We start from the raw sequence: 27,810 nt of genomic DNA on the forward strand, positions 1-27,810 counted from the left end.
CAGTTGGCTACCCCCCTTGAATCCCCCTCTTCTCTGGGCTATATGTGGCATTTCCAAGCCCTGACAGCCTGCTCTGAATGTTTTCCATATTTGTTCAGCCTCCTCCTCGGTTCAAATACCGGGAACTACTCAGGCAGCACAAAGCGAGGCTTTGGGGGGCAGAAAAACCCTCGCACACCCATCGGTGCACGCACACGCACACACACGTGAGAAACAGCATGGGGAAGGAGAAGAAAGCCCAGCACAACGCGTCCCTTAACAGCCAGAGCCAGACACCCGAAGGGGAGAAAAGCACCGGCTCGAGCAAGATGCAGGAGCCAGCAATGAAGAAGAAGAAGAAGAAAAGCAAGGGGGATCCCAAAGCTGGCCAGGAGGAGGAATCCCACACGTGTTGTGGCTGCCGTTTCCCACTGCTGTTTGCTTTGTTGCAGCTGGTATTCGGCGTCTCTGTAACAGTGCTGGGCTTCCTTATGGCAGGCATCAGCTCTTCTCTGCTAGTCAGAGACACTCCATATTGGGCTGGGATAATTGTAAGCATAAAGTCTGTTTCTACATAAAGTGCCTTTGCCAGCATTAATGCAAGCTGCATGACGCTACACTTAAGACTAACCAACTGCATGCACAACACCATTCGAGTTATGCTAACTAAGAATGTTACTGGGATTAAACATCTGAATATGCTTTCCCAAGGAACTGCTCCTGCAAAATAACAAAATCTTTCATATTCTTCCCTGAAATACAACAACAGATCTTAAATAAAACTCATGCTTGCTGGTCACTAGATGTATGTATGAGCTTTTGCTTCGCAGTGGGTTCATGCCTCGTGATGCTGAAAGAAATACTGATTACTTATGCTGCCTCCCCCCTTTCCCCATATGAACCATAATAGTCAGGTTTGAGAAGCGGGGGCACGCTCAACTTTTAGCTGGGCATGCTGATAGCAGCACAAGAGGAGAAATGGCTGTCCACACAGCTTCCTTGCTGCACTGCGATTTAACCCCTTTTCCGCCCATGGTTCCCAGCAAAGCCAAGACCGCATGTGACTGTGGGGCTCTGGGGGAGGGGGCAGTGATGTGCACGTGCTGGGGGGGCAAGGCAGGGTCCTGCAGGAAAAGGGGACCCCTGGGGGAGCGCTGCTGGTCAGGATGCCTGTGCTGACATCGGGGTCTGGGTGGCCCCACTTGGCCGTGTGTTCCGGTATGTTAGCAGCCTGGGATGTGCCATGGGTGTAATTCAATAGGCAGATTTTCTCCCAAAAGCAGCAGGCTTCAGGAAAATGGATACAGGAGCATTAGCACTACTTTGGGTGTTGTTAGACTGCAAGAACTTCCAGCAATGATCTGACGACCCAGATTTCTGGGGTTTGCTGTATGGATCCTGCTGGTGGGGGTGAATGTGCCACCTCCACACTAGCAAGCCCTAAGCAGCTGCTGGAGGCAGCAACCTAAAGGAGACCCTCAAGGTGGGCTAGGAGCAGGGCCTGAGCTCCCAAGCAAAGCAGAATATCCTTGCTCATCTCATCCTTCTCGTTTTTCTTGTGACAGAAGAGTTATCAAAGAGTTTAATGGTGTTTCATAGGGTGAGAGCCTGCCCTTGCTCAGGAAGAGGACTTCCTCTTGGGGGTCTTCTCTGTTAACTTATAAGGGAGAAGTACCTGTTATAAAATAGCAGCTTGTGACATTTTCACTCTTCCTGTTTATTTTGAGATCCTGGAAGTCAGATTCTCTTTTTTCCAGGCAGCGCAGCACTTGTAGCATCCCAGGTTAGAAATAGCTTTTGCAGGAGAAAAGTTGTCACAAAAAGACTGGAAAAGGACCAAGCTCAGCTGCAGTAGTGTATGGACAGGGATCTGAAAAAAACCCTTGGCCCTGTGAATGTCACCAGTGTCAAAGTGGTGCTGATCTGAGACATCCACACAGTCCTGATCTCCCTCAGGCATGCCTGAGACTCAAACAGCATCTCTGTTTTGTAAGGCTGAGCTGTAACCCCTAGCATTTTTAGCAACAACCGCCTGCAGTAGTGACGTCTGGGCGACCACACAAGGCAAAGCCCATCGCTTTTAGAGTTCCCACCTGAAAAACAAGTGAAACTTGTTGTGTGCATTCCTGAGCTAGCCCACAGCTCAAAGCAGAACTCAGCCTGGGACCATGCTGACTGGCTCTCACTGCGTCATTCTCTTAATGCTGCAGGGGGCTGTCACTTCCATGGCTGTCGTGAGGACCTGTGTATACTGAGGGATGAGCATGGGGACCCATGGGGGGTGGTTACCATAGGTATGGTTCAAGTTGGATGGCAACTCTCACCATAGGGACCCTGGTGGGATGTTGAGCCACTGGCATGTCTATATCTGGTCTGATTCCTCCCTGGCTCAAAACAGCATGTTGCTTTTGATGCTGATTCTCCTCATGGTGATGGCAGGGACTGTGTGCCAGGGAGACATGGCCAAGAAGGCTTTCTTGCATGCTCAGCCCAAAGTAGAAGGCAAAGAGGGCTCTGACCTTGCCCAGTGATCAGATGCCAGCAGGGGAAAAGGGAAGCCAGGAAGGAGAGGTGGAGGGGGTAGTGAAGACCCAGAGCCTCCCCAACAAGAGATCATGTGGAGAACTGGCCATGTCTGATACACCACAGGAATAATGAAGAGTGCATTTCTAAGGGGCAAAATACAGGGGGCAAGAGGTGATGCTGCATTTATTGTGTTCCTGTGCTGTGATGTCCCTGTGGAGGTACCTAGTGCCCACTGGGCCATGAGGTGGAGATGGCTAGGAGCTGCTGACATGGAGCTTCTGGGTGTGCGGTTCATGGGGTGCTGCAGGTGAGCTGTGATGAGAAATGTGCTGAGTTCTGGCCTCTGGAGAGCTGGGGAGGAATGGCCCACAAAAGAGGGTCCTCAGCTAGGACCTCCTGTGTGTTCATGAATGTTCTATGGTCACCTCCTGGGCTGCTGTGGGAAGCTGCATGGAGTCAAGTAGTCAAGGGATGGACAACCTACCCACATGCAGCTTGTAGAACAAGCATCAGGGCAGAAAGTGACTTCCCAAAACTCCTTTATTCACACAGAAAAGAGCAACAGAACAGAAAGATGTAAAATACCAGAGCATATTTGTTTTAGTAGCATCCCACTCAAGAGCTCTTTTTAAGGGACTCAATTAGTATTCAGAATCAAGAACTTAAAAAATCTATTATCGAGACCTTTTTAGCAACATTAGAGATAATGCGTGAAGCTCATTCCTACTGTTACTCCATTGGAATTACACCAGGGCTGGATATGACCCCATGGCTGTTAATGCAGGATGACAGAAAAATGAAGGAAAATTGCTAATGTGTTAAATAGACCTTGATTGATGGGAGGATTTTTCTTCTTTATTAGTGTCAAAATGGTGACACCATTCCCTGCTGAAAACCAAGCACTATAGTGTCTCAGTATGAATGAAAAGAAACTTATTTAGTTAAGAAAAATACTCCCAAGGAAAACCAAACCATGCAAGGCAGTCTGGATCAAACCAATTCAAAACCTGACTGCCTTGATAGCACAGACCATGACACAGGTGGGTTCACCATCCTATGAAATAAAGCATGTGCTATGCTGACTGGGAGCAGAGGAGACCCATGGCACCAAAAAACATGTCCCCCACGAGGCTCCTGCCTTCAAGTGGAGCGCTTGCTACAGAAGGAAATGACACAGCTAGCTTGCATTGCATCAGAAGCAGTTCACTGTGAAAACCAGTTAAAATGCACAGGTTTCAAATGAATTTCGTCTGAAATCCATGGGGCATTAGTCAGATACCAAAGAAAAGGTTTATGGACAGAAATACAGAGCCTGTGTGATTTACCACTTCTGCTTCGGCTTGAACAGCCTACTACCTAGTAAAAAGTCTGTGCTACATTGTAGGGACAGAAAAAGAAGTGCAATTAATGAGGGTGGCATTCACTTCACCTATTTGTATCCATATGCAGCAGAGGTGTCTAGACCATGGTTTGCATCTTCATGAAACCCCTGTCCTGAGCACCCAAAATTGCAGCCTGGGCTACAATGGCAATATGCTCCTTTCTGCTGTTTTGGAGGTGCTTGGACAAGCAGTTCACAAATCTACCCAGGAGTGCATTTTTTTTTTTTCTTTTCTGTATCATGCCACAGACTTGCCATGTAGCTCTGGCCAAGTTACTTAACCTTGCTCAGACTTTGTTATTTCCCCTATAAAGAGGGGTTAATAATGGCTATCTGTCACCCTTGCTTTGAGATCCTTGGATGAAAAGTGTTGCAGAAGCAGTATATATTAATGGTGTCCTTTCATTCTTTTTCATTAGCTTGTGGCCTTTTGACATCCAGAAGAAGAAAAGATATGTTTTTCCTTGAAAATCTGCTGTTAGATTATTTCCATTGTGATCAAAAGTAGAGGGTATCTGAAATCTCACAGGCAAGCTCCCTTTCAGCCCTTTTGCAGACTCAGGCAGTTAAGGAAGTTACAGAAATGCTCATCAGAAAAGAATATCCAGGGTGTTTATTATTTCTGTCAGGAAGTAATATTAAATCCATGTATATATGTTTGTACATACATGAAATTTGGATCTTTAGAGACATTGAAAAAACAAAAAACCAAACAACAACAACAACAACAACAACAAAAAACCATCACCATCTGTTACCCAAGCAAACCAAGGCAAAAAACATGGATCCATCTGTCCCCAGAGAAAAGGTCTCCAGGGTCCCATGGTCCTGTTCAGGGATAGCTTCATGGCTGCTGAGCCCCTCTCTGTTCTCCCACCCTATCGAGAGCAAAGTCCCCCCAGGAGCTACATGCCCACCAGATCCAGAGGGTCCCTGCACGATACACAAGTGTTATCCATGACTCCTTGCTTTTTGGCCACACCACTGAAGCAGTGACTTCTTGAACCTGATGGAGTGAGGCTGTGTAACAGGACTGGTGGAGGAGTTTGGCTGGCTTTCCTGCTTCAGAGATCTTCCGATGCGTAGTGCAATGCAGGTAGCAAACAGCTGGGACCATCTCCCACTGCTGCGTGTCCCTATCAGATGCTGATAATTGAGATGTTTGTTTAATTGATGTCCTCCTGCATGCAAGTGACTCAGATGTTAGGTCCTGCCACCGCCTCAGCACGTGATTGTGGGCTGGTAAGCCTCAGTGCCAAAATCAATAGTGCTGCCTGTAACAGCCTTTGCCTCCCTTGTTTTTCAGGGGCTGAATCATGGTGGGTCTGGAAGGGAGGACAAGTGATGTTACAAGGTTTCTGAACTCCATACCCTCATCTCCGCAAAGTCACTCCAGCCTCCCTTGTTCCCAGGGAGGCAGCAGAGCCCCTAAAATTAAGCTGGGTTTTTGAAACTGTAGAAGAGGATATTGTAGGGAGGATAGGTGTTGGGATTTTTTCCTTTCAGTACTTAAAGAGTTCTTATAAAAAGGGTGGAGAGGAACTCTTTACTTGTGTAGATAATGATAGGACAAGGAGGAATGTTTTTAAACTGAAAGAGGGGAGATTTAGAATGGATGTTAGGAAGACAGTTTTTACTCAGAGGGTGGTGAGGCACTGGAACAGGTTGCCCACAGATGGTGTGGATGCCCCATCCCTGGAGGTGTTCAAGACCAGGTTGCATGGGGCCCTGGAAAACCTGATCTAGTGGGCAGCATCCCTGCCCATGGCAGGGGGCTTGGAACTTGATCTTTACGGTCCCTTCCAACCCAAGCCACTCTATGATGATTCTATGATTTTCATCCTGGTACAGCACTGTCGGTGTTTATAACTGTTCAGGAGAAGCTTTTAGAATATTGTTGTGAGATGTATGCTAGTAGGATGGAGCCTTGCATACAGGTGCCTGTGGGAAAAAAAAAAAAAAAAAAAAAAAAAAAAGTACAGTGTTGTGTTATAAAGTGATATAAAATAGAAACTGAGGTTAAATGTGTCCTGGTGGTTGGTTATACCCACTCTCCTCTGGACTAGGATGGATTTGCTGTAGCTGCAGCTGTTCCTACAATGTAAATTGCTCCCAGCTCAGTGTAACAAAGCAGCTCAAGGGCCACCTTGTCTCTGGCAATTTCTCAGTACAGATGAGTCTCTGTAGACATCTCCACCAAGAGCCTTTCATGTGATATAGCATGGCAAATCTATATGGGTAAACCCCCACCATCCTTCCCTCCCTTTCTCTTTCCACCCATCCCTGCTGCTGGATGTGAGGTATGTCTACGAGGCCCTGCCAAGCACCAGACAGCCATCTTATGCGTGAGGCAGCCGTTTTGTCTTCCTAGCAGGCATCAATAATTGGGAAGTATCCCAAGCTAGGGCAGGTGGCAACCAATCCCCTTGCATGTCAATATGGAGGATGAATGACTATTTAAAAGCCCCAGAAATGTGTTCTCTTTCAAAGCCTGAAAGGAAAGAGACACTTTCTTTTTAGGCCTGGCCCCTTGCTGATTTTTTTTTTTTTGTTGCTTTTGACACCTCTTCCTGCAGCAATTGTGGAGGTGGCTTTCAGTCAGGCTTTACCTCCTATACAGCCTTGCTGGGTTTTTAACTTTCACTTGTTATTAGGGAAACCGATTTCAATTTTTAATAAAAGAGGACACTTAAAAACTGGTGCCATCAAAGCATCTAATGGAAATGACAGTCATGCAGGCATCCATTTTTTATACAAGCAAGCTTCAATTAGCCATGGGCAAACATAAAAAGGTTTGAGGGAGGACTGCCTCCAAGAAGAGCCTCCAAGTTCAGGTATTTAATTGAGCCTTCTTCAAACTGTCTGAAATTCTGGATGGTATTCAATGAGGTATGCTGCAGGAAATACACTCCGGTATACTCCAGTACTTGTCTATAGTCATATATGAGCATAGCACCAGATATATACTCTTCTGATCTCTCTGCCTTTTAAGCTCATTATTTTCTGAGAGTAACCATGCACTGATGTCTGTTTAACAGAAATCCATACTTTTATTTGGAGGAGGTGCGGAGTGGAAAACAATAGGAAGAAATGTTGAAAGGTCACCTTTCAGAAGGGAGTGGGCAGGGAGGTGCACACCAGAGGTCCATGTGATACCTGGTTAGGTGCTGACCTGATGCACCTACAGCTTCAGGAGAAAGCAGGGAGGAAATCAGAGTTCCTTACTGGATTATGCTTGTGTAAAAAGACTATGTAAGATCTGGAGAGGGAGGTTTTTCAAGCAGGTTTCTTCAGCCTCGGGAACCTTTTGGCTATAAAGAGATGATGGCATTCTGTAGCTTCACAACCACGGACACATTTCAAATGGCAAGTCTCATTCACAAAGGACTGTTAGCTGTGCTATGCTCCTCACATTGCAAATCACTGTTGGCTCTAGGAACTTTTACTTTTTTTGCTTGGTTCCCTCAGGCACTTTATTGCCCAGCAGTGTACTTCTGACTTAACAGCAATAACGAACTGCTGCTGCAGCTCCTGGTTTTGTAAGTGATGGTAGTCTCGTGGTGCTTTGCCATGGGAGTTAAGTCTCACTCTAGGAAGTGACCATTGTCAATGCTGTGCAACTGACATAAATGGCAGAAATCATTACAGAAAAATATAGCTTCATTTGATTATGAGTGATTTTCCAGGGTTTTGATTACTTTACAGGCTTTAAAAGAAAGTCACATGTCTGATGCAGTGCATTATTGCAGGGTTTGAAGAAACATGTAGTAAAGACATCACTGTTTTAGTCCGTAGGTGGGTCAGTTATCATGGGGTTTTATGGATGTTAAAAGAAAGATTTCCTAGCTGATGATTGCCTTTGTCTGCAACCACAATATGCATCTTTATCATTCTTGTTAGAGCTATTATTTTGGGTAGACCTGTGCGGTGTCAAGAGTTGGACTTGATGATCCTTAAGGGTCCCTTCCAACTCAGGATATTCTATGATTCTATGATTCTATGATTCTATGATTTCTGGAAGTAATTTATATGCAACTAGACTTTCCTTAAATCTAATGAGAAATCTATGAGAGGAGAAACCACTACGGAGCAGTACCTCTGTGTGGCAGATTGACTTCTTTTGCATGTGGTAGTGAGACCCAGGCTGACCCAAGGCTGATGAAAGCTAGCAGTTAAAGCTGCATGTAGTATTTACTTTTTTTGCAGTTTCCTCAAACCTCATAAAGAAATGAGTATCAGTGTCACTGTCTGCAAAACTCTGTAGGGATGTCTGGTATCAGAGATAATCCCATTTCATAATGACAAAGCCAACAGGAACATTTTCCTTCTTGCATTAAAGTCTGGGTCCAGTGGGACTGTTAAATTTGGTGGATAGCATGGCTTCTCTGAATATTTGGACAGAAGCTAAGCCTTGCCAGATATGACAAGGCTGGTAATCCATCAAGCTAAATATCTCCTCTGAGGGTAAGCCAGAGACTTCAGAGACAGTGAAAAGATGTAATTTCTTTACCCTTATCCTTACAAACAGAAAGATCACAGTGATTTGAAGTCAGCAACTATAAAGTAACTTGTCCATAATGCAAATTTACCCCAAAATCTGTTAATAGCGTATTTTTCCCTGAAGTCGGAAAGTTTACAGTCTTGTTATAAATGAATAACCAGACTATGGTACTGAGGGCATCAGCAATGCCATGTGGTGTTACACTGCATATACTTGAGAAGTATTGCCCTCTGGTGTGTGTGGTTTTTTGACCCCTAAAGGTTGTTGTAGGAGGTTCTTACTCACTAGCCTCAGTATAAAGAGTAGAGGAGTTATAGTCTGCCCATGTGAATTGCTTGCAGCAGTTGTCTTGTAGCATACTGTAGGCCCAAAGATGCTCCTTTAAACCGTTTTTTTGCCTCCTTCCTTAATTTCTTGGTGGATTTTTTTGACTCTCACACTTCACCAGTTGGATGTGACCAGTTTGCCAAGATGCTCTGGGTAAGAGGCACTTTTCTGGAGAAAGCCACCTAGTCTATAGCAACACTTGGGTTAAAATTGAAGCAAAAATGAGATTTTTTTTTTCCCCACAAATATACAAGGAAGAGATACAGGCAGATCAGAGCAATCTGAGGTTTTGAAAGCTGCTGAAGTAAAGCAAACCACATTAATATGCCAGTGTGTGAAGATAAAGAATGCAAACCACAGCAGAAATTGGTGCCCTACATGTTCATATCTCCCCCCATTATGTATGTTACACAGCTATCTCCATCACCTTCATGTGGTGCCCTTGCATCTCCCGTACACCTTGTGCTTGGTTCTTAAGTGACCAGATGTGAGAGAGATCCAAGGAAGATCGAGTGACAATGTCTACGAGCTTTGCACAAAGGTCTTTCTTGGGTCCCAGGCTGCCCTGCATTGCCACCTGTGTTTGTTCCTGTCGGAGATGATGAGCCTGTTTTTCTCATTTGTGATCCTTTTAAGAGTTGTAGTAAGCTCGGTGGGAAGGACAGGACTGGCTGGTGCAGGAGGATGCTGGCACCATGCAGATGGTGCAGATGGTGCAGGATGTCAGCCCAAAGTGCTTTGGTGCAGCTGGAGCTATTCAGCATGGTGAGGTAGACGAAAGGAAAGTTGGTGGTGAGGGATTTCAGGTACTACCAGAAATCAGTCTTCTTCCTAACTGCTTGGGTTCTGGTTTTAAGTTGATGAAGATATGTAAAGGCACACTCCTTGCAAGTGCTGAATGGATGTTGCTGTATGGTTGCAGCCTCATTGTCAAATATCTATTTTGCAGCAGAACCTGAGGCTACAAGCTGTGAGAAATGCTCATTTGTGCTAGCCAGTGCGCACATACAGTTTGTTTGCCAAAGTCCTGTAGATCCAAGGACTGTGCCCTTAGATCCCCACGGGTGCAAGGAATATGCCAGGCAAATCAGCTGGAAGAACCACTTCTAAGTACTTTTGAGATCAGGCCGTGTTCCTGTTGCAAACTACAATAGCTTTAATTAGGTTCTCTTGACAGAGTGCTCTAGCCCTCTTTGGAGTAAGGGAAATTAAATGTCCAGAAAATGTTTATGCCTGTTTTGATTGTGGTTTTGAAATAATTAATTCTTAAGACTTTTTAGCCCTGAGATACTCTTGCCTAATGGGAAGAAAGTCTGCTACTTCCCAATAAAAAGAAATAGCACTGGAGCTTTTCTAGAGCAAAAACTTTTAATTTTTTTTAGCCAGTCCTAGTAAAGAGCCATTTTCACTGGATTGTAAACTGGGGGATTTCACAAGGTATTCCTTAACCAAAATTAAATCTGTACCCTTCCTACATGCATCTGTATCACATTTAGGTCTTTTTCTAGACAGTACTCTTCTATATTTAAATACTTTCCTTGGATAACCTTCCATGTCACTACCTATTCAGCAAAGGGTGTGTTAGTCCATCTGGAAAATTCTGAAATAAGATCTCGATATAAACTCGAGCTGAAATTTACTCAGCATAAAAATGCATATTTCTAGGTTTACAGATAACAGTTACAAGAGCTGATCTAATTAACTGCTATTCTGTAGCTCTTATAGAATCTATTCTATTTGTATAACAAATGCATATCGATTGGTGGCAAGCAAGTGCTAAAGCAAGTTCAATTGCATTTAATGATGTTGTATGCTCAGTCAATAAGGCATAGGAAGTGTCTGCTTCAAGCTGGGATATTGCAATGGCTATTGAAGCACTGGGATGCAGGATTACCTCATGCTACTTCCCAATCAGCATCAACTGCATCCGTTGCCTGCTGTCAGGCAACTGTGTTAGTCACTTAGGGGGTACTGACAAATATTTACCAAAGGATTTGTATGGTTATTCTATTATACTTCACAGGTGTAATTCAAAACTGTTCTATTACTAATGTATAAAATAGAAGCAGAAAGCTGTTTTCTGTATAGATATTCCACGCTTTGGTATTGCTCAGTGAGAGAATTTACCTTTAAAGAACAGAAATGTAAAACATGTGGTGGTCATAATCCTCAGCAACATTGCTTTTTACCATCATTCACAAAAATGCATGCTTCTGGTTAAAAAAAAAAAAAAAAAAAAAAAAAGTATATAGTTATAAAAGAAATACTTAAGCCTTCCGAAATATCCTAGCCAAGCCTTTCTGGAATCCCCACCCAGTGTAATCTTCTATAAATACCTCCATATAAAAACACCTCTCCAAATATCTCAGTATATTATTTAAATCCCAGAGGAATTTCAGAAAGTGTATGCAGGAATGGAAGTCTCTTTAAACGACAGCCTTTTGTATGGGAAGCTTTCTGAAGCGGGAGGCCTGATCCTGACATGCTGAAAGGCAGCGGGGTGTTTGCAGGGGTTGTACGAGGCCCTGTTTCAATCACACTTGATCAGTAGGGGAAAAAATAAATCCAGGCTGGTAAGTGGCAGCTCTGCAGCTCGTGCTTGACCCTGTCCTCAGCAGCACCTTCTGGTAACGGGTGCAGCTCCACTGCTTCCCGTGGGCCGGGACAGATACCCAAAGGGAAAGACTGCAGGGACTCAGTCCAACAATGCTGCTGGAGTCAGCCGGAGGTGAATCTGGTACTGGGTTCATGCAAGTGTAAATGCCCACCAGTGTAGCTGAAGCAAAGCAGATGTCATTTATTGCTCGTCACAAGATCCTTTTAGCAGCAGGTACCAGCAATACTTAAGCCTAGCTTTAAGCAGCCCCTTTGGTTTGACATGAATCTGGGCATGTAGTGTTAAGCGGGTGTATATATGCATTTTCTAGTGCTTGCTGCAAGTTGTTTCCTACTGCAAGTGGGGAAGTTTATTAGATATTACTAGAGGTGTGATCTCCTTAAGGTTTAAGTTTTATGGGCATGTTAATTGAATTAAAAGATTAATATACAGTGCAAGGGACCAAGGACATAGGTGATTAATCCTGAGAAATAAAACATGTTTGAGTCACATAGAAGCACTATAGGGGGGAAAAATATCAGCACTGAAGGACCTTTGACAAGAAAGGTTGTTTTTTCCCCTGACAACCCTGTCAGCTACTGCTGTCAACAATAAAAAGAAGAAAACAAATAAATTGGAGGCCGTGTATAAGTCATAGGACCAGAATATAAATACACATGACATGGAGAGGAGTAAATAATACTGACGCTTTCTTTGGAAATGTTCTCAGGCAATACTTCCTATTCATGTCTTACTGAAATGACATGAAATAAAACTTTATGGTAAAAAGTATTATTAATCACACAGGTTCTTGAGGGACGTGACTACCTGTGTATTCAAAGGCACTCTTCCTTTACTGGGCTACTGGCTAATACCCTACACTGACAATGAAGGTATAAAGAAAACTTTGGTATTTTATTCATCAGTTCATAAAAGAAGCGTGCTCAGACATTGCTGTCTGAAAGGACTTTTATGAATTTTTCACTACAGGTCAAGTAGTCCCCTGAAGAGCCGGAAATCTCCACATGAGCAGCACTGCCATGTTGTGCAGAAAGTAGGTGGGGAAGGGACCATGAAAGATCCCAGACTTATGGTCCCATCCCTGAGCAAAGGCAATATGTGCTTTTGTCTGATTTTGCCTGGAGAAGGCAAGTGACATTGTTCTGGGAAGGCAGAAAAACCCAAATTAATGACAAGACTTCAAAACCCTCATAGTAATATGAAGCAGAAAAATAGATTCTTGAGAATTTAATAGTTATTATTTATAATCAAGCTGCTACTAGTAAAGAGGATGAGGCTTGCTCCTGGCCGTATGTGAAGACAAGCCTTAGCAGTTTGAAAGCATGCTGCCTGATCTCTGCTAAGGTCCTCACTACAGCTGAGCCCCCTGGGATCCCACCATATCACACCTGAACGTGTGACACGAAGTGACATTTAAGACCATGCACATGTCATCAGCTCACCTGTTTTTCCAAGGCAGCCCATCTGTGCACTGTTTCCTCCAAGCATAGCTCCAACCTACAACTCCCTCTTGCCCTGCAATTAAAGGCAGGATGCCCTGATCCAGCTCCAGCAGCCCAGTGGTGGCAACTGGGGATGCCCTCTGGCACCCACGTGGGTCCTCCTGTCCAGGCACGGGGGAAGCTGCCAAAAAAAGATACAGGCTGTTTGCAGAGCTGTGGTTCTGGCCCATCTCTTAAAATGCCAAGTGTGTGCAGGCATGGGGGTCAAGTTGCCACTGGTTGGGTTTCTCCCACCAAAGAACACAGATAGCACAGGTGAACTTGGGGGTTGAACATGCTAAATATTTCTGCTTTCCCAAAGACAAGGATGTGCATAAACCCAGCAAAATACCATGAGAAACTCATTGGAAGGTTAAAGGAATAAGTGATCAGATGTACACTGCTGCCAGGTGCCAACCAGCAGAGAAGAAATTTCATAAATCAGTGTTAAATACTCATTCACAAATTCTAGGCAAGTTGATTTCAACCTTGGTTTTATAAGGTAAAAGTTAAAGGAAGTCTGTTCATGGAAATGAGTCAGTCAGCTGGGAAACACCCCAAGACCTGCAGTGAATGAAAGACCCAGTGAAGGTCATGAGTTGGGCTCCTCAACACTTGACCAAGGAGAGGATAAGGTCCATGTGGGACTGCTTGATTCAGTGATGCCCAAATTGTGTTTTGCAGACAGTGGTGAGCTGTGGGGTGCAGGGCTGCTGCCTGCTGTCCATTGAAACAAGGGACACAGGGAACAGGGCAGGCAAGTGTAGTCTGGATCTGCCAGGTCCTGCATCCTCCTGTGATTTGCTTACTGGTCCTCCAAAAAGTGTGGGAGAAGAAGGCTCTTGGTTGGAGTTCTCAGCACTATGGGGGCCTGGAAAGCACTGCTTAAAAAAAGGAAATTCCATTTATTGGGCTGGCTTATGCATTCCTCAGAGCAGGAGCTTCCCTCTTTATGTGGCTGGAAAATGCCTACCAGTGAGTATGCCTCTTCAAATAAATCTCAATCTTCAGAATTAATAACAAAGACAGCTAAATGAATACTAAAGTGCATGAATACTTTTCCATTACTGTTAACCATCAGCAATTACTGCCACAGGGCTAAAATGCAGTCTCAGATTGCAGGGGAGATGTCCTCTTTGGTATGGTGTCCACTCCGGGAAAGATTGAAAGCCTCTGCTATAAACTGTGCTGCTTCTTATCCTGAGGTAGCTATGATTACTGATTTACAACCACATATCCCACAATGGTGACATAAAAACCCAGACAGCATCCAGCGGTATGCAGGAAGGTGATCTTGGGGCTTACAAGCCCAGCTTCATAAGCCTTCTGCTCCTTTTTGACAGTTACATGGACAAAAGTTCAGTATGCATCCTGAAAGGGTCTTGCCAAGCTGAAACTTTGTAGGTCTGATTCACAAAGCCCCTCAGGGTAGGTTCTTTGTGCCTTGGTGTCTATGAAGTGGAGGTTAACGCTCTTTCCTCACAATCCATACATATGAGGCTCTTACACCTATAGCTGTAGCCCCTATGCAAAGTATTTGACTTACTTGCTGCTCCTTGAGTTACAGACATGCTAAGACAGAAAGGTGTTTTGGCTTGAAAGATGTTATTTTTGTTGTTGTTGTACTTTAAAACAAACAAACAAACAACAACAAAACAAGAACAACAACACTGACACATTTTAAATCTTTTCCCTTGCAGGTCTGTGTGGTTTCCTTAGTGGGGTTTGTTATGCTTTGTATCTCATATCAACCTGATGAGAAGACATGTGTGCAGTTCACAGTAAAGGTACATTGACTTTTTGTTATTTATTTTTCTTCTTGTGTCATTAAATACAATCAGGAAAGTTGATGCTGGGGATATTTTTAAGGCCACATGAAAAGTAGTGAAAATGCACCTGAAATGCAAGAATAGTTTTCTGGTATTTTCCAAGCAGCTAAGGAAGAATTTGTAGTGTATAAACAGGAAACTGCAACGAATATTTGAAAATTGAACAAGACACTTTTTATTATTTGCCATATTTTAAGAATATTAAGGAGAGACTGATTAACAAAGCTGGATCAATTTGCAAATTTTCAGTGAAAGATAGGGGTTACTGATTAAGTAGGGACGATCAGAGAGAACCACGTAAGAATTAATGTGAGATAGAACAGGTCCACTTTAATTAAGTGTTAAATTTTAATGTGGTCTTAGAAGCATCTCCGCATCATCCCAGCAGTTTTGCTCCTCACCATGAAATAAGAAAGTGATTGGGCAGAGGTTCATTAAAAAGCGTGTCTGGAAATCTCTGCCTACCCACCTTTCTGGTCAGGGAGAGGGCTTTGTCTGACATAGTGCCTTCTGCCAGGGTCGGGCATTGAAAACATGGGAAAGCATTAGCACACCTTGGGAACAAGTGTTCTTCCATGAATGAAATTCCCATCTGAGCATTGCAAAAGAAGCACAGAAGCTGTGCACCTTGTCCTGCCTCAGACCCCAAAATCATGCTTCAGTGACAGCAATAAGTGACTAGAAAATGAATGCTGAGGGTGCTTGTTCCAGAGGGGAAATTTCTAACACCATTTATCTAGACTGGTTTTCCTTATTATTGCAATTTTGATGGCTTTTAATATTTTTCAGACACATAATAACCAGGAAAAATACCAACACAAACAACACAAAATAACAGTGATTATTAACTGAGGAAGGTAGAAGGAAATCAAATGCAAGGAACGGATTTTCAAAACCTGGCATTCGTCCTCCCTTAGAAATTAGGCCCTGGAGTGTCTTTTGTGCCTTTCTAAAGCTTCTCCTGTGCTTACAGAAAGAAAGGAGGAAGGAGAACAATTATTTCCATGCTTTGATTGCCTTCAGGTTCTTGTCCCCTCACCTTCACACATGGCAGTAAGCACAGCAGCTGCCTGGGGAGCTGCAGAGAGGGGCGGGAGCTACCATGACAGGCTTTATGCTGCTTGCCCAGCAGCATTGCACTGAACTTCACTCCTCCCATGCAGGAAGGGAGGCATCTATCCCTGGTGGTGGGCCAGTGAGTTGGGCTGGGTGGCTCAAGTCTCTTCCACTCCTAGCAGCAGCACCAACATGGGCAGTGAGGAGCGTGGGACATTTCTCCCCCAAGAAAATAAATACTCTTGAAGTGCTCCCCGAGTCATGTAAAATGGGTTATTCTCATCAGTTTTGCCAGAAATGGAGCTGAAGTCTCCCTCAGAAGATTTCTGGTGCAGTCAAAAGCTGGTGGGCTGTTGCCCACTCAGAGGATCCTCCCCCACAAAATCCACCTTCACACTGTTTACTATTGCACCACGCCACAGGACTGGGTCAGTCCGAGGCTCTTCACCCCTCCTGTTCCACATCCCCACTAAGAGCCAGCATCCCCCTGTGACTCCCCTCCCCACTGCCCCTTCAAACAAACTGCTTCTGGCTATGGGGCACGTACCTGTTTTAAACAATGTAGGAGCTTAAAGCCTCTTCCTGGGCTTTGATCACACAGGACCCATCTAAACCTCCAATATCATGTCTCAGATCTGCAGCTGCCAGTTGAAGGCTATTCTCTGAACAAAAGGAAAGTGATATTATCTATTTAGCAACAAAGCTGAGTATGCAAAATTATGATCATGAGCCAAAGACAAGCTCCTGAAGTTAGTTCTTGTTCCACAGGGGCTCTCCGTTTTGTCCAGCACCGAGGCTGGGTCCAGCCCTATCTGCCCCAATTCTCCTCCTCAGGACTTGCTGCCTAGTCCAGGCCCTGCCCTCACTTTGGTGGCTGGTGCCCACTGGGGCTCCACACAGCTGCTGAGCATCCTCCTAGAAGACAATTTTAGTTGGTTTCTCCTGGAGTGGAGGAAGCACCCCAGTATGCCTTATGTAGCCCAAGGTTCATTTTGGGTGGAGGACCACACACGTACAGCTCTGGGAGGTTTTAGGCCACCCCCAGGGTGACCCTATTAAGACTGTGAGGGACTCCCTATGGTGGGAAACTGGAGAAGAGCCACACAGTCGTTCCTCTCTCTTGCCAGCTGCTTCTTTCATTTCACACTTGCATGAGCCCTGGAGCCTGTCAACAAAAGGAGGCACAAGAACTGCTTTCAGCAGAAGCCCCTGTCTGAGACTACTGCAGGTATCTGCAGCACCCCATGTGTCAGCAGGAAGGGAGGACAACCACCACTGGGAGGGTGGCTTCCACCATGCTGGTGGTGGGTGGGGGTGATATGTGGTGGACCACCACCATTTTCAGGGGCATGCCAGTGAGCTTCAGGGTAGCTTTCTGCCCCTGCCCCTCCTCTGCTTCCATGGGAAACATGTCCTGATCACAGCATGTCCCCTGGCAGTGTGACACCCTCTACTCCTGCCCACCCATCCCTGGCAGCCCACGCCATGACACACACGGTGGTTCCTCTTTCCTGCTCAAGGTGGCTCAAGACTGGGCCAGCACAGCCTTCAAAAGGGGTTCTCCAGACCCACGTCAGCAAACCCTGCTGGTTTCAGCCCTGATAAGTGTGAAAAGCCTTTATTATGAAACACTAGATGCATATTAGATGCTTTATTTTCTTTTCAGCATTGACCAAAACTATCACCACTAAATACTGCTGAAAGTTTCTTCCTCATATGAGGAAGCTGAGGGAGGATGAGCTGCCATGCTCTGACCTCATTGTACACTGCTTCTCCCTTCTTCCTTTTTCTCCTTCTACTTAAACAGCAGTCACCGTGCCTATTTCTATGAGGCCACTATAGTTTTCCAGTGGCATGTTCTAGTTCCTGGGCAGAGCTCACTGTGCAGTCATATTTGCAACATTGAAGTTGCCTCCAGGTCTGGCATGTGATTTATCTGCTGATGGGATCCCAGTGCTCTTTGTCTTGTGCTCTCTCATAGGCAGTACTTGCATTTGCCTCACCTTTGATATTGGGAACTGTGTTCATTTTTGGAATCTTGTAAAATTATTCCTCTGCAAATACCTTGAGAGAATAATGCACTTTTTGGAAATTGCCCTACATCCCCACGCATCTCTGTTCACCTCTGAGGACTGCCAGAAGAGCTGCCCATGTATTCTGTGTGTTTCAGCGGGACTCTGAGATTTCCTCCCCCTTCGGTACATAACAGGCACGTTCTTGCTCACTGTACCTGGAGGGTACATAAGGGTGTGGATTTCATGCTAGTTTGTGCTCACTTTGGATAGAAGTTCACAGTGAAATGAAATACATGCCAGGGGAGAAGCAGGCACACCACGTAGTCTCAGCTTAACATCTCATTTATTAGGGAGGCCTGATTCTGTCCTCCACTGGGCTGAATCCGGGGTTGTCCAGCCAGTCCCCCAGGGACACCTGCCTCACAGAACAACTTTTGTCCCTCAGAGAAGGAAAATGTTCATCAGTGTTTGTCCATTTTCCATTTTGCCCACCTTTTAAAGCAATACCATAAGCCTGTGAAAAATCACAGCTTCGTTTGGAGGTCTCCATCAGTCAGCTGTGCTCCCCTTTCTATGTGCTTTATATGAAGAGGTGTCCCCATTTCTCAGCTTCACCTTTCCCATGCACTGTTACCTTGAAAGCTGCAGGGGTAAAAGATTTGCATTTAAGAAGAGCCACCCTCATTTTGAAGCTGCCTTGGGTTTAAGACTGCAGGGGAAGTCATTAAATTTAATAGTAGCCAGGTCTTGGAATGAAGATCTAGCTGTAGGAATTCTGTTAGTTGGCGAGGAAAATCTATTTACAGCTTGAAGACTAGCAATAAGACTAAATATTTCAAACTGAAAACTGAATAGGAAGATTGATTAGCACTGTAGATTTAAGACAAATACGTCAGGAGTGTGAATTTTATCAAGACATACATACTTGGAGTTTCAAGGTCATAAAAATGCTTTATATTGATAGTCTGCTTGTGGTATTGAGGTTAAGAGATAGGGAGAGAAGCCACTGTTTAAAATAACAGATTCCCAGCCATGCCATGTGTCTGACAGATAAGACACCAAGAAAAATAAATGTTTTTACAGTGCTGAACAGAACCAAAAATGGTATTTTGGCTAAACACAGCATATGATTTTAATATAAATTCACACATTTTGTGTGAACAGAGTATCGGTTGCCAGCTCCAACCATTGATGGGGAGGGAAATCCATATGCTCTGGTATCCAAAGGTCTCAGGTGCAACCCTGAGCAACAATGGCTCCAGAAGACTGCAAGTTTCCATGTGCTTGTGGGAATGGGCTCTGAATAGATGCCCTCCATGAAAGCCACCCCTACTTTAAAGCTGCCACTGCTGTAAGGAGAAGGGGGAGGTGACAAAGCCGTGTCCTTCTCATGCAGTACTGGGGTGGCACTGGGAAGTCAGAGGCACGTGATGCTCCTTCACACCTTTGAAAGGCTTCTTCCTCATGTTCATGGGGTAGATTTTCCAAGGGGATTTAGCATGGCATGTGCTTCCTCATGGAAATGTGCCAGGACCAGGAAGCGGGCAGGCTGGCTGCTGTTGCAGGGCCATGAGCAGGAGATCAGACATCTCACTGACTGATTTGCAAGTGTAAATCAGATTTGTTCGGACACGCAAACCAAGAGCCAGGAATACCATGTGAGCCAAGTCTCAGAAACATCTACTTCTCAGCACAGCCTGGGATAATATGTCAGCACAAGCCTCAGTCTCCTTACCTCTACTTCAAGACAGCTACACTAATTTACCTCAACTGATGACTGTAATGATGATTGTAATGACTGATGACAGCCAACTCATGGACGACAGCAGGGGAAGATGCTCCCTTCCTCTCTATAAAGCTGGAAGTCTTCATGGTGCTCTTATAAAGTCTCAAAATTGCAAGGCAATGCTCATATAAAATAGGCAAGACAAAAATACTAGCTCTTGAAATGATCTGCTGAACTTTGCATCACCAGGGATTTATATCTGCCTTGCAATTTTTGAAGACCACAATGTCCAGACAGCACATTGAATTCATGCATTTCCTGTGAAAAACATGTTCATGTATTCATTCTGTGTTCCTCATTCTTTGTGTAGATAGAAAATGAGTGTTTTATTTTTCCTTCTTTTTTTTTTCTTTTTTCTTTCTTTCAGCTGATGTATTTTCTGCTGAGTGCCGTGGGTCTGGTTGTCTGTGTTCTGGCAGTGGCTTTTTCTGCCCACCATTATCTACAGATCACAAGATTTACCTGTGATACCATCCTTGAGTCCTGCCAATGCAAACTGGACACGACAGACCCCCTCAGTAGGACCTTTGTCTACCAGGATGCAGACTGCAGCAGTGTCACCAGCATGCTCAACCTGTACTTGCTTCTGCAGATGGTTCTCAATCTGATCGGAGCCCTGGTGTGTCTGTCGGCATGCTTTGTGATGTGGAAACACAGATACCAGGTCTTTTATGTGGGCGTTCGATTCTACCCTTTAACTGCTACTGAAGGCCAGCAACAGAAAGTATAGGGTTTGGGCTAGCAGGGGGCTGTAGCCAGAGAATGGAAAATGTCAGCATACTGCCACCATAGACGCTGTACATGGGTGAGTGTTTGTAAGGTTTTTGACAAGGAAACACATTCACACAGGTTAAATGAATATATTTTTCATTCATTTTATGAGCAATTTGTATGGCTACTCCTACAAAAGGTCCCTAGTGAGACTATCTAGAGGTCACCCAAAATCCTAAAATGCAGCTCTACTAGCACTCACGGAAGAGACTCTTTAGTAGCCATAGACAACATGAAAGCTTAAAAAAATCATTGGGAACTCATCTGCAGGGCTACAGACATTTAGACATCAGGTCCATTTCCCTTGCTTGTAGAGATCTATTTCTGCCTTCAGAGGAGCTGTACTGACTCCTACCAGATGAAGATCTGGTCCAAACTGCTTTATTATAATTATGCCAATCATGCTTAGGGAATATATTGTCTCTTGGATGCAGTAGGTATAATCCACACTAACCTGATGGGGATTTACCATATGGAAAGGTAATAAGGGAGGTCAAGACCTCTTCAAATGCAGGCTGAGATCAGCAGCATATGTGAATATGCTGATGACTACCATGTAAAGTACATGTTTCAGAGCAACTGGTGATGTTGGTTACCTAACCCAATTACTAAAAAACACCGTTTTCTGTGGGTTGACTGATGGTGATGGGGTGGGCGCTGCTTCAGACCCCTCATTTCTGATGAATGAATGCTCAGCGCTTTGTGAGAAAAGATCGATTTAAGAAACCTCGAGCTGATCTCCTGAAATGGAGGCCCCTAAATCACCAGTCATGTTGAAAACCCTGTTGACACTGCTATAATTGCATGCTCCCAAACCCGGCATCTGGCCAGTTCCACCAATTATGCTCACAGCACAAAAGGCCAAGTGCGTTTTTGGTGTAACTCTTCTGAAGACAATCAGCCTCACACACCAGCTGTGGATTTGGGCCAACAGCCCTGAGAGATATATCCCTACAACAATCAATGTTTTTAAAATGGGGTGGAGGGAGGGAATCAAGAAGAGACTTCCAGTCTCCCAAAGACATCATTTGTGATAATGAGGGCAAGAGAATGAGGATTTCTTAAAAAGCAGCATAAAATAACAAAACTGTATTCAAACAGCACTCTGAAAGTGTGGCTCTGAAAGTGCTTTACACTTAATTAGCCTTATACCAGGATGGGCATGCTGGCTTGTCCCTTGGACAATCATCTCCACCTGCACAGCATGGGCTCCCCGGAGGCAGGAACAGCCCTGAGTTGGCAGCACTTCTCCCCACCAGCTGTATCAGCACAAGTGCAGGGCAGCCAGTGCTCACACCCTGCCATGAGTACAGATTTCCCAGTCCTTGCCAGGACCAGGGTGTCTCTGAGGTGGGGTGGAGCAATCACAGGCCAGACAAACTATGCCACAATCATTATAAGCAAGGAGGAAGCAAGCAGATTTTTTACAAGGCTTCAAACAAGCAAAAACTTTCTGTTTCTTCTGGAAGAAAAAAAAAGGCACCAGTGAGTCAAAAAACTAGTCTGTCAAAAAGCTAGTTGTGTAAGCAGCTCTAATCCCACCCAAGAAGTGCCTTCCATGCAGTGATCACACATCATGCCAAGGCTAGACTGGCATGCCTCCAGGGTCAGAAGACAAGTGTGGTTCAGTCTCCTGTGATCCACCTAGAGCAAAGCAACGTTGTAAGTGCTCATATTTTTGTCATGAAGACAGCTTCTAGCGCAGATGTACCAACAGTCACCAAAATGCTCTCTGCTGAGCTGCAGAATGACGACTTCAAAAATGCAAGTTTTGAGACCAGCTCCCTAATTTTTTTTTTTTTTTTTTTTTTTTTTAATAAAAACAAGTGACACTAGCAAGCATAGCTGCAGGGGTACATTTGTGAGGACTCCAGTCTGCTTGCCCATGTCACCACCTATACTAAGTCCTAAACTGGATTCTCAGGTATGCTTGGGGCCAGCTGAGACAGCAGTGGAGTGCACAGTGGCCCATCAAGGTGGGACCTGGCGTTGCAGTGGTGGGAACCAGCCCATCACCCCTGACTTTGGTGGAGCGTGCTGCAACCAGTGCTGGTGGACCTATGCCATGGCCCAACTCCCATATGAGGTGGATACATAGGAGTTTGGGGGGCTTACTATTGCCCTCGCCACCAGGCTCTCTGCCTTGATGGCTATGAAGCCAGAGAAGGGCTCTGCTGGCAGAGCAGGGCACATTTCCTACTGTGTCCCTTCCGAAATCTCCTGTTGTTCAGAAAATAACTGGGTACCTGCCTGGGATATCTTTTGGGGAAGCCCTGGTGGATTTTTGGATGCTCTCTGGGGGACTGGTGGGGAGGGATATGGGTGACAGGGAAGGGAAAAGGGATATTGATAAGACAGCCCACCCTGCTTAGGAAGCAATGTTTTAATAGCAGTGCACCCTCCGCTTTGAGCCACCACCACTGAATTTGGCTCATTCATCAGTGCATTGCAGCTTAACCTTTTGCTCTGGAAGAAAGCAATATTCATTGTATATTCTATCGGTGTTCGAATGCTTTATGAATAAATTTGGGGCATTTTGGTCTAGCAAAGAATAATTTCTGTATTTCCTCTTTATATATCTTAAGAGCATAAAATCAAAACAGAAAGGAGAGACCAGGAAATGCAGTAGCTCTTGGAACTGTGTTTCTCCTGGGTATGGTTTTACAACAGGTATTTTGCTCAGATCAAGAATTTTGGAAAGCACTAATTAGAGGATTAGCACCTACCACAGCACATTCAGGCAGCTCCCAGCCTTTTCCTGTCAGGGAAATTCATACGGAGCAAGCCAGGAGACATGCTGGGACTTGCAGGCACAGAGAGGACAGGGGCGTTGAAGAAAAGAACATTTTAAATATATATATATTTCTCCTGGAAATGTATTCATGTATTCTCTATGTGAATCACACAGAATGGGGCAGGAGCAGATGGTTCTGGACACACAGAAATTGTGAGGGCCCCTGTGTAATTTGCTCTCAAAACCCAGGTGTGATTCTCATTTGCACCCTGGCCACTTTATGCTGTTTTCACAGTGTAAAGGGGTTGTAAAGATGCCATCAATCATTTTTACACCTACTTTATGGCCATTTTACACAGCTAAAAGGGCCCTTTGTGTAAATGAGAACTCAAGCCCTAGAGGACTTCATAGAGAGGAGATCCTTTCTGTAGACGGTGCTTAGACTCTCTGAGGGGGGTATATTACTAGGGTATAACTCTCCATTGGATTTTATAGCTCATCTTAAAGAGCAGCAGTCTCGATTAAATTCAGTTCTGCAAAACTTTTCCAGAGGCTGTAACCCGCGGTGACACAACCGCTCCCCTGACCAGCACACGCACATGCCGCTGCTGTCTGTAAAAGGAGAAGCAGCAGCCACCACTCTCCTCCTGGAAATGCTCTGAGGCATTTCGGTGTCGTGCTATGCAAATACCGGGGCAGCAATAACGGCAATGAAAAGGGAACCGAGACACAGAGCCTCGCACCGAGCCGACATGTTGCACTGGCAGCGTGACTGAGCGCCACGGTGGCAAATGCTCCTGGCCAGCCGCAGGGGCCCGGAGGGATGCAGCCAGCACCACTCTTCCTCCTCCTCCTTCTCCTCCTCTTGCTGGCCCTGCATGATGGGAAAGCGCCGGCTCGCAGCCACCTCCTGCCGCGCCTTCACGTGGTCCCCATCTGTGCTGGGCCAGCCCTGCGTGGGCACTTCTTGGAGCCCTGCCTAAAAACCAGCCCTTAGCAAGAGTGCTGGAAACTGCAATCAACTCACAGGACTTCTTTTTTTTTTTTTTTTTCCCCTTTATTATTTTTTTTTTTACACTACCAGCCAGTGCAATATTTCCTCTGGGGCCTTTTGAAAAAGAAAGCACGCTGTTAGCGTGTGAGAGGACCCGCGGTTCACGTCCTCTATATTTAGAAAGCCAGGATGTCATACCTCCCCTTGAAATTTTCATAGTCCCCTGCACCCCACCCACCCACACACGTACTCATGCTTGCGTCTGGAAAATGTTTTTTGATATTAGCACAGGGTGTTGGCTTAGGGGGATTCAAGGGAGGTGCAGAGCAACAACAGCAGTGCAGCCCTGAGCACAGAGCTCAAAGCCTCCTTAAGGTTTGCCGGGCACAGAGAGCTGGGAGCGGTAGCACAGCCAATTTCAAAGGTCTCAGCCTGTGGCAGGGCTCCTGATGCAGCCCCAAGCATTTGGGACCTATGAAACCCCTCTAAGGTGTCACGTCAGGTAGCAGCATGCATCCAGCTGGCAGCTTCTCCCCGAGCCTGGTTTGGCACAGCTGCAACACATACATGGGCTGGCTGCTGCGGCACCTGGATGGAGCAAAGTCTCCCAGATGAATTTTGGTGTTGGTTTATCCATTCAACTACCCAAATAATTATTTTTTTTCTTTTTCTTTTTCCTCCCCTGCTGCCTATTGCAATCACTAATCTGTAGTGTTTATCCTCTGCTACACTGGCTCTGTAGTCAAGCATTATAAACTATGATTGCAACTACAAAGGCTAGGGCACATTTTTCTTCTGTGTTTGCTGCTCAATTTTCATGCCTTTGTCTAAGGAAACATATAAAAGACTCACTAAAAGACACATCTAAACTTCATGCTTCTTGGCATAAGGGAAGAAGGGGGGATTTTCTTTCTTTCTTTTTTCTTTTTTCTGTTTTTTTTTTTTTTTTTTTTTTTTTTAATAGTTATAGGCAATGCACATTTCACTTGTTATTATAATGCTCTCACTCCTCAAAGCTGGCCCCACATTAGTAGCTCCTGAGGCATGCTCACAGCAGTTGACTGTAGGCAGAGCAGGAGAGCAGGGAGCTGAGACCTATCCAGGCTCCCAAACTGCTCTCCGCTCTGCAAAACAGCCCCCAGCAGGAGGGGTGGTTGCTTGCCAGGGCTCAGGTGTTCCTGTTGCCAGCTAAGGGGTTGCATCTTGCATGCTTTGCAAATGGGAACCAAGGCTGAGCAAAGAGAGCAATCTGCAACAAGTGATTTGAGCATAGACTAATCCTGCAGTCAGAGGCACAGCAAATGGCAAGCTGGTTGGCTTTGAGTGACTGGAGATGTAGAGAGTGACACTGGTTGAGGCACCCCTCAGCATGAAGAACACCAATTGTCCTGGAAATCATATATTTGGTAAGGTCATAGAATGGTTTGGGTTGGAAGGGACCTTAAAAACCATCTGGTTCCAACACCCCTGCCATGGGCAGGGACATCTCCCACCAGACCAGGTTGTCCAGAGCCCTATCCAGCCTGGCCTTGAACACCTCCAGGGATGGGGCATCCACAGCTTCTCTGGGCAGCCTGTGTTAGTGCCTCACCACCCTCTGAGTGAAAAATTTCTTCCTTATATCTAATCTAAATCTCCCCTCTTTTAGTTTAAAACCATTCCCCCTTGTCCTATCACTACACTTGCTTGCAAAAAGCCCCTCTCCAGCTTTCTCATAGGCCCCCTCTAGGTACTGTAAGGCCACAATGAGGTCTCCCCAGAGTCTTCTCTTCTCCAGGCTGAACAACCCCAACTCCCTCAGCCCTCCTGCATAAGAGAGGTTCTCCAGCCCTCTGATCATCTTAGTGGCCCCCTTCTGGACTCGTTCTAACAGGTCCATGACCATCTTGTGTGCCAGAGCTGAACGCAGTGCTCCAGGTGAGGTCTCATGAGAGCAGAGCAGAGGGGGACAACCACCCTGCTGGCCACACTGCTCTTGATGCAGCCCAGGATATGGTTGGCTTTCTGGGCTGCAAGCACACATTACTGGCTCACATGGAGCTTTCATCCATCAACACCTCTTTAGGGCTGCTGTCCATCCATCTGTTGCCCAGACTGCCTTCATGTTTGGGATTGCCCCAGCCCATATACAGGACCCAGCACTTGGCCTTGTTGAACTTTGAGCAAGGCAGGTTTTTAACACCATTTCACTCTCTGTGGCCAGGTAGGAGAACTCTATTTTTAAATTGCCCACAGATGACTGAACAGGGACTTCTTAATTTAGTCTGGCAGTTCTCTCTCACCAAAACTACAAAGAGATGAAGCCTTTACTTGATCTATCCTCCTTCAGGCTGCCTGGGAGCATCACTCCTGGAGCCAGAGCTGCATGTATGCAGAGGGGCATAGTTTCCACCTTGGAACATTCGTTGTCTTTACGGGGACATTGCATCAAGCCAGCTAGGTGACAGCACTACAGGGGCAGGACCCAGGTGGCTGAGCAGCCAGTGGCTCAGGTCAATCATGTGCTGCGTCCCTGGGGCTGCCCCTGTTCATACTATGTTGGTCACAGGGATTTGCTGGGATTGTTAGGGGAACAACTGTGATGAAAATAATTCAGAGCAGACATCTACACTTTCCCTTCCACCTCATGAAGCCAGAGTAAGGAGGAGCACACACGCGAGGGGAACCATGAGGAACCAAACGGAAAAGCGAAAGCTTCCCGTCTGGTTTCACTGACTGATCCTGCCAGCATGCTGAGGAACAACAAAACAGTACAGAAAACAAAATACCGGGCACTGAAAACTCTTTTGACTTTTGTGATCCAAGGTGTTATTAGTAAAAGAGGTCAGGAATCTACATTCCTGAGCATTCCATACAAAGGAATATATTTGTTCTGGATCCTCCCTGTTGGTAGGAGACACACAAGCACCCCAGCATTGCATCATGCAAGGACCCAGCCAGCCAGGCTTCTCGCTGATATTCTTTGCTGTTGCCACAGGAATTGAATTTTGTAACCTAGCTGGGCCTGGTGGAGGGCAGCTTATGTCCTGTACTCATATATCTGTGTGTACTCTGCTAAAGCTGCTGTTTTCAGATTCAGTGTTTCCTTGTCTACCAAAGAAGATGCAACGATCTCAGCTAGCAAATTATCTGCTTCTGAATCAGCAGGATTTGCACCTCTGATTTGTTTCTAATAAAACTTATCTTATTGCTCCACTCAGCTTTCAGTGTTTCCCTTGCTTCTGTTTCCCAGAGTGGTTGTGTGGTTTTATTGCACATCGTCCACTGGCCCTTTCACCTCAGGCCACCAGCAGCTCTGGAAAAGGCACCCGGTCTGCATGTGAGCAGCCCCTGCTTTTTGAGCCACAATGTGCAAATTGGTCTCCGAGACTTCTCCTGAGTTTTTCTGAAAGTGTGCTCAAGTCACTGATCACTCTATTGTTTGTGGCAAATTGTCAGAAATTGCAGAGATCCAGTGCTTGAAAATCACGTGGGCCTTCTGGGCTAATAGTCCAATAATACTTCAAGCAAACATGCTACTGGCTTGTGGGAACTGGCAAGCTCTGGCCCAGTGGCTGCTGATCAGGCCCAACTTCCACTCAAATCCCTGGAAGTTTTACCTGAAAAAAGGAAGATCCTTTACAATAAGGAAGCAGTCAGGAGGGGTCCCATGGGGCTGGCCCATGTTGGCATGCTTCAGAAGATTCTGGTTGGCTTTGTGACAAGCTATGGCAGGCTACTGGGGGAGACACACACCAGGGAGTAGGAGAGTGGAGGGAAAAGCAAAAATACACATCATTCAGCTCAGGAAAGTGTTGCTGTGTTGGGGATGAT

The 27,810-nt window shown here is 45.4% G+C and overlaps 1 protein-coding gene across 1 annotated transcript; it reads left to right on the forward strand.

Annotated features, from left to right (window-relative positions):
* The first annotated feature begins 134 nt into the window (after positions 1-134).
* Positions 135-23,103, forward strand: SSPN (sarcospan). The gene is made up of 3 exons (XM_084306382.1): positions 135-530; positions 14,513-14,599; positions 19,866-23,103. The coding sequence occupies exons 1-3, from the start codon at positions 219-221 to the stop codon at positions 20,226-20,228; spliced, it is 762 nt and encodes a 253-aa protein (XP_084162508.1). The 5' UTR covers positions 135-218; the 3' UTR covers positions 20,229-23,103.
* Positions 23,104-27,810: the final 4,707 nt, after the last annotated feature.

Source organism: Netta rufina, assembly GCF_964035555.1.
Source record: "Netta rufina genome assembly, chromosome: 1".
In the NCBI taxonomy this organism is placed as follows: Eukaryota; Metazoa; Chordata; class Aves; order Anseriformes; family Anatidae; genus Netta; species Netta rufina.

Bases quoted from the DNA above. Each gene is read 5' to 3' on its own strand.
- SSPN (XM_084306382.1), top strand. From the start codon at position 219: ATGGGGAAGGAGAAGAAAGCCCAGCACAACGCGTCCCTTAACAGCCAG. The intron at 531-14,512 runs GTAAGCATAAAG...TTTCCCTTGCAG, and splicing joins CATATTGGGCTGGGATAATT to GTCTGTGTGGTTTCCTTAGT. The intron at 14,600-19,865 runs GTACATTGACTT...TCTTTCTTTCAG, and splicing joins GTGTGCAGTTCACAGTAAAG to CTGATGTATTTTCTGCTGAG.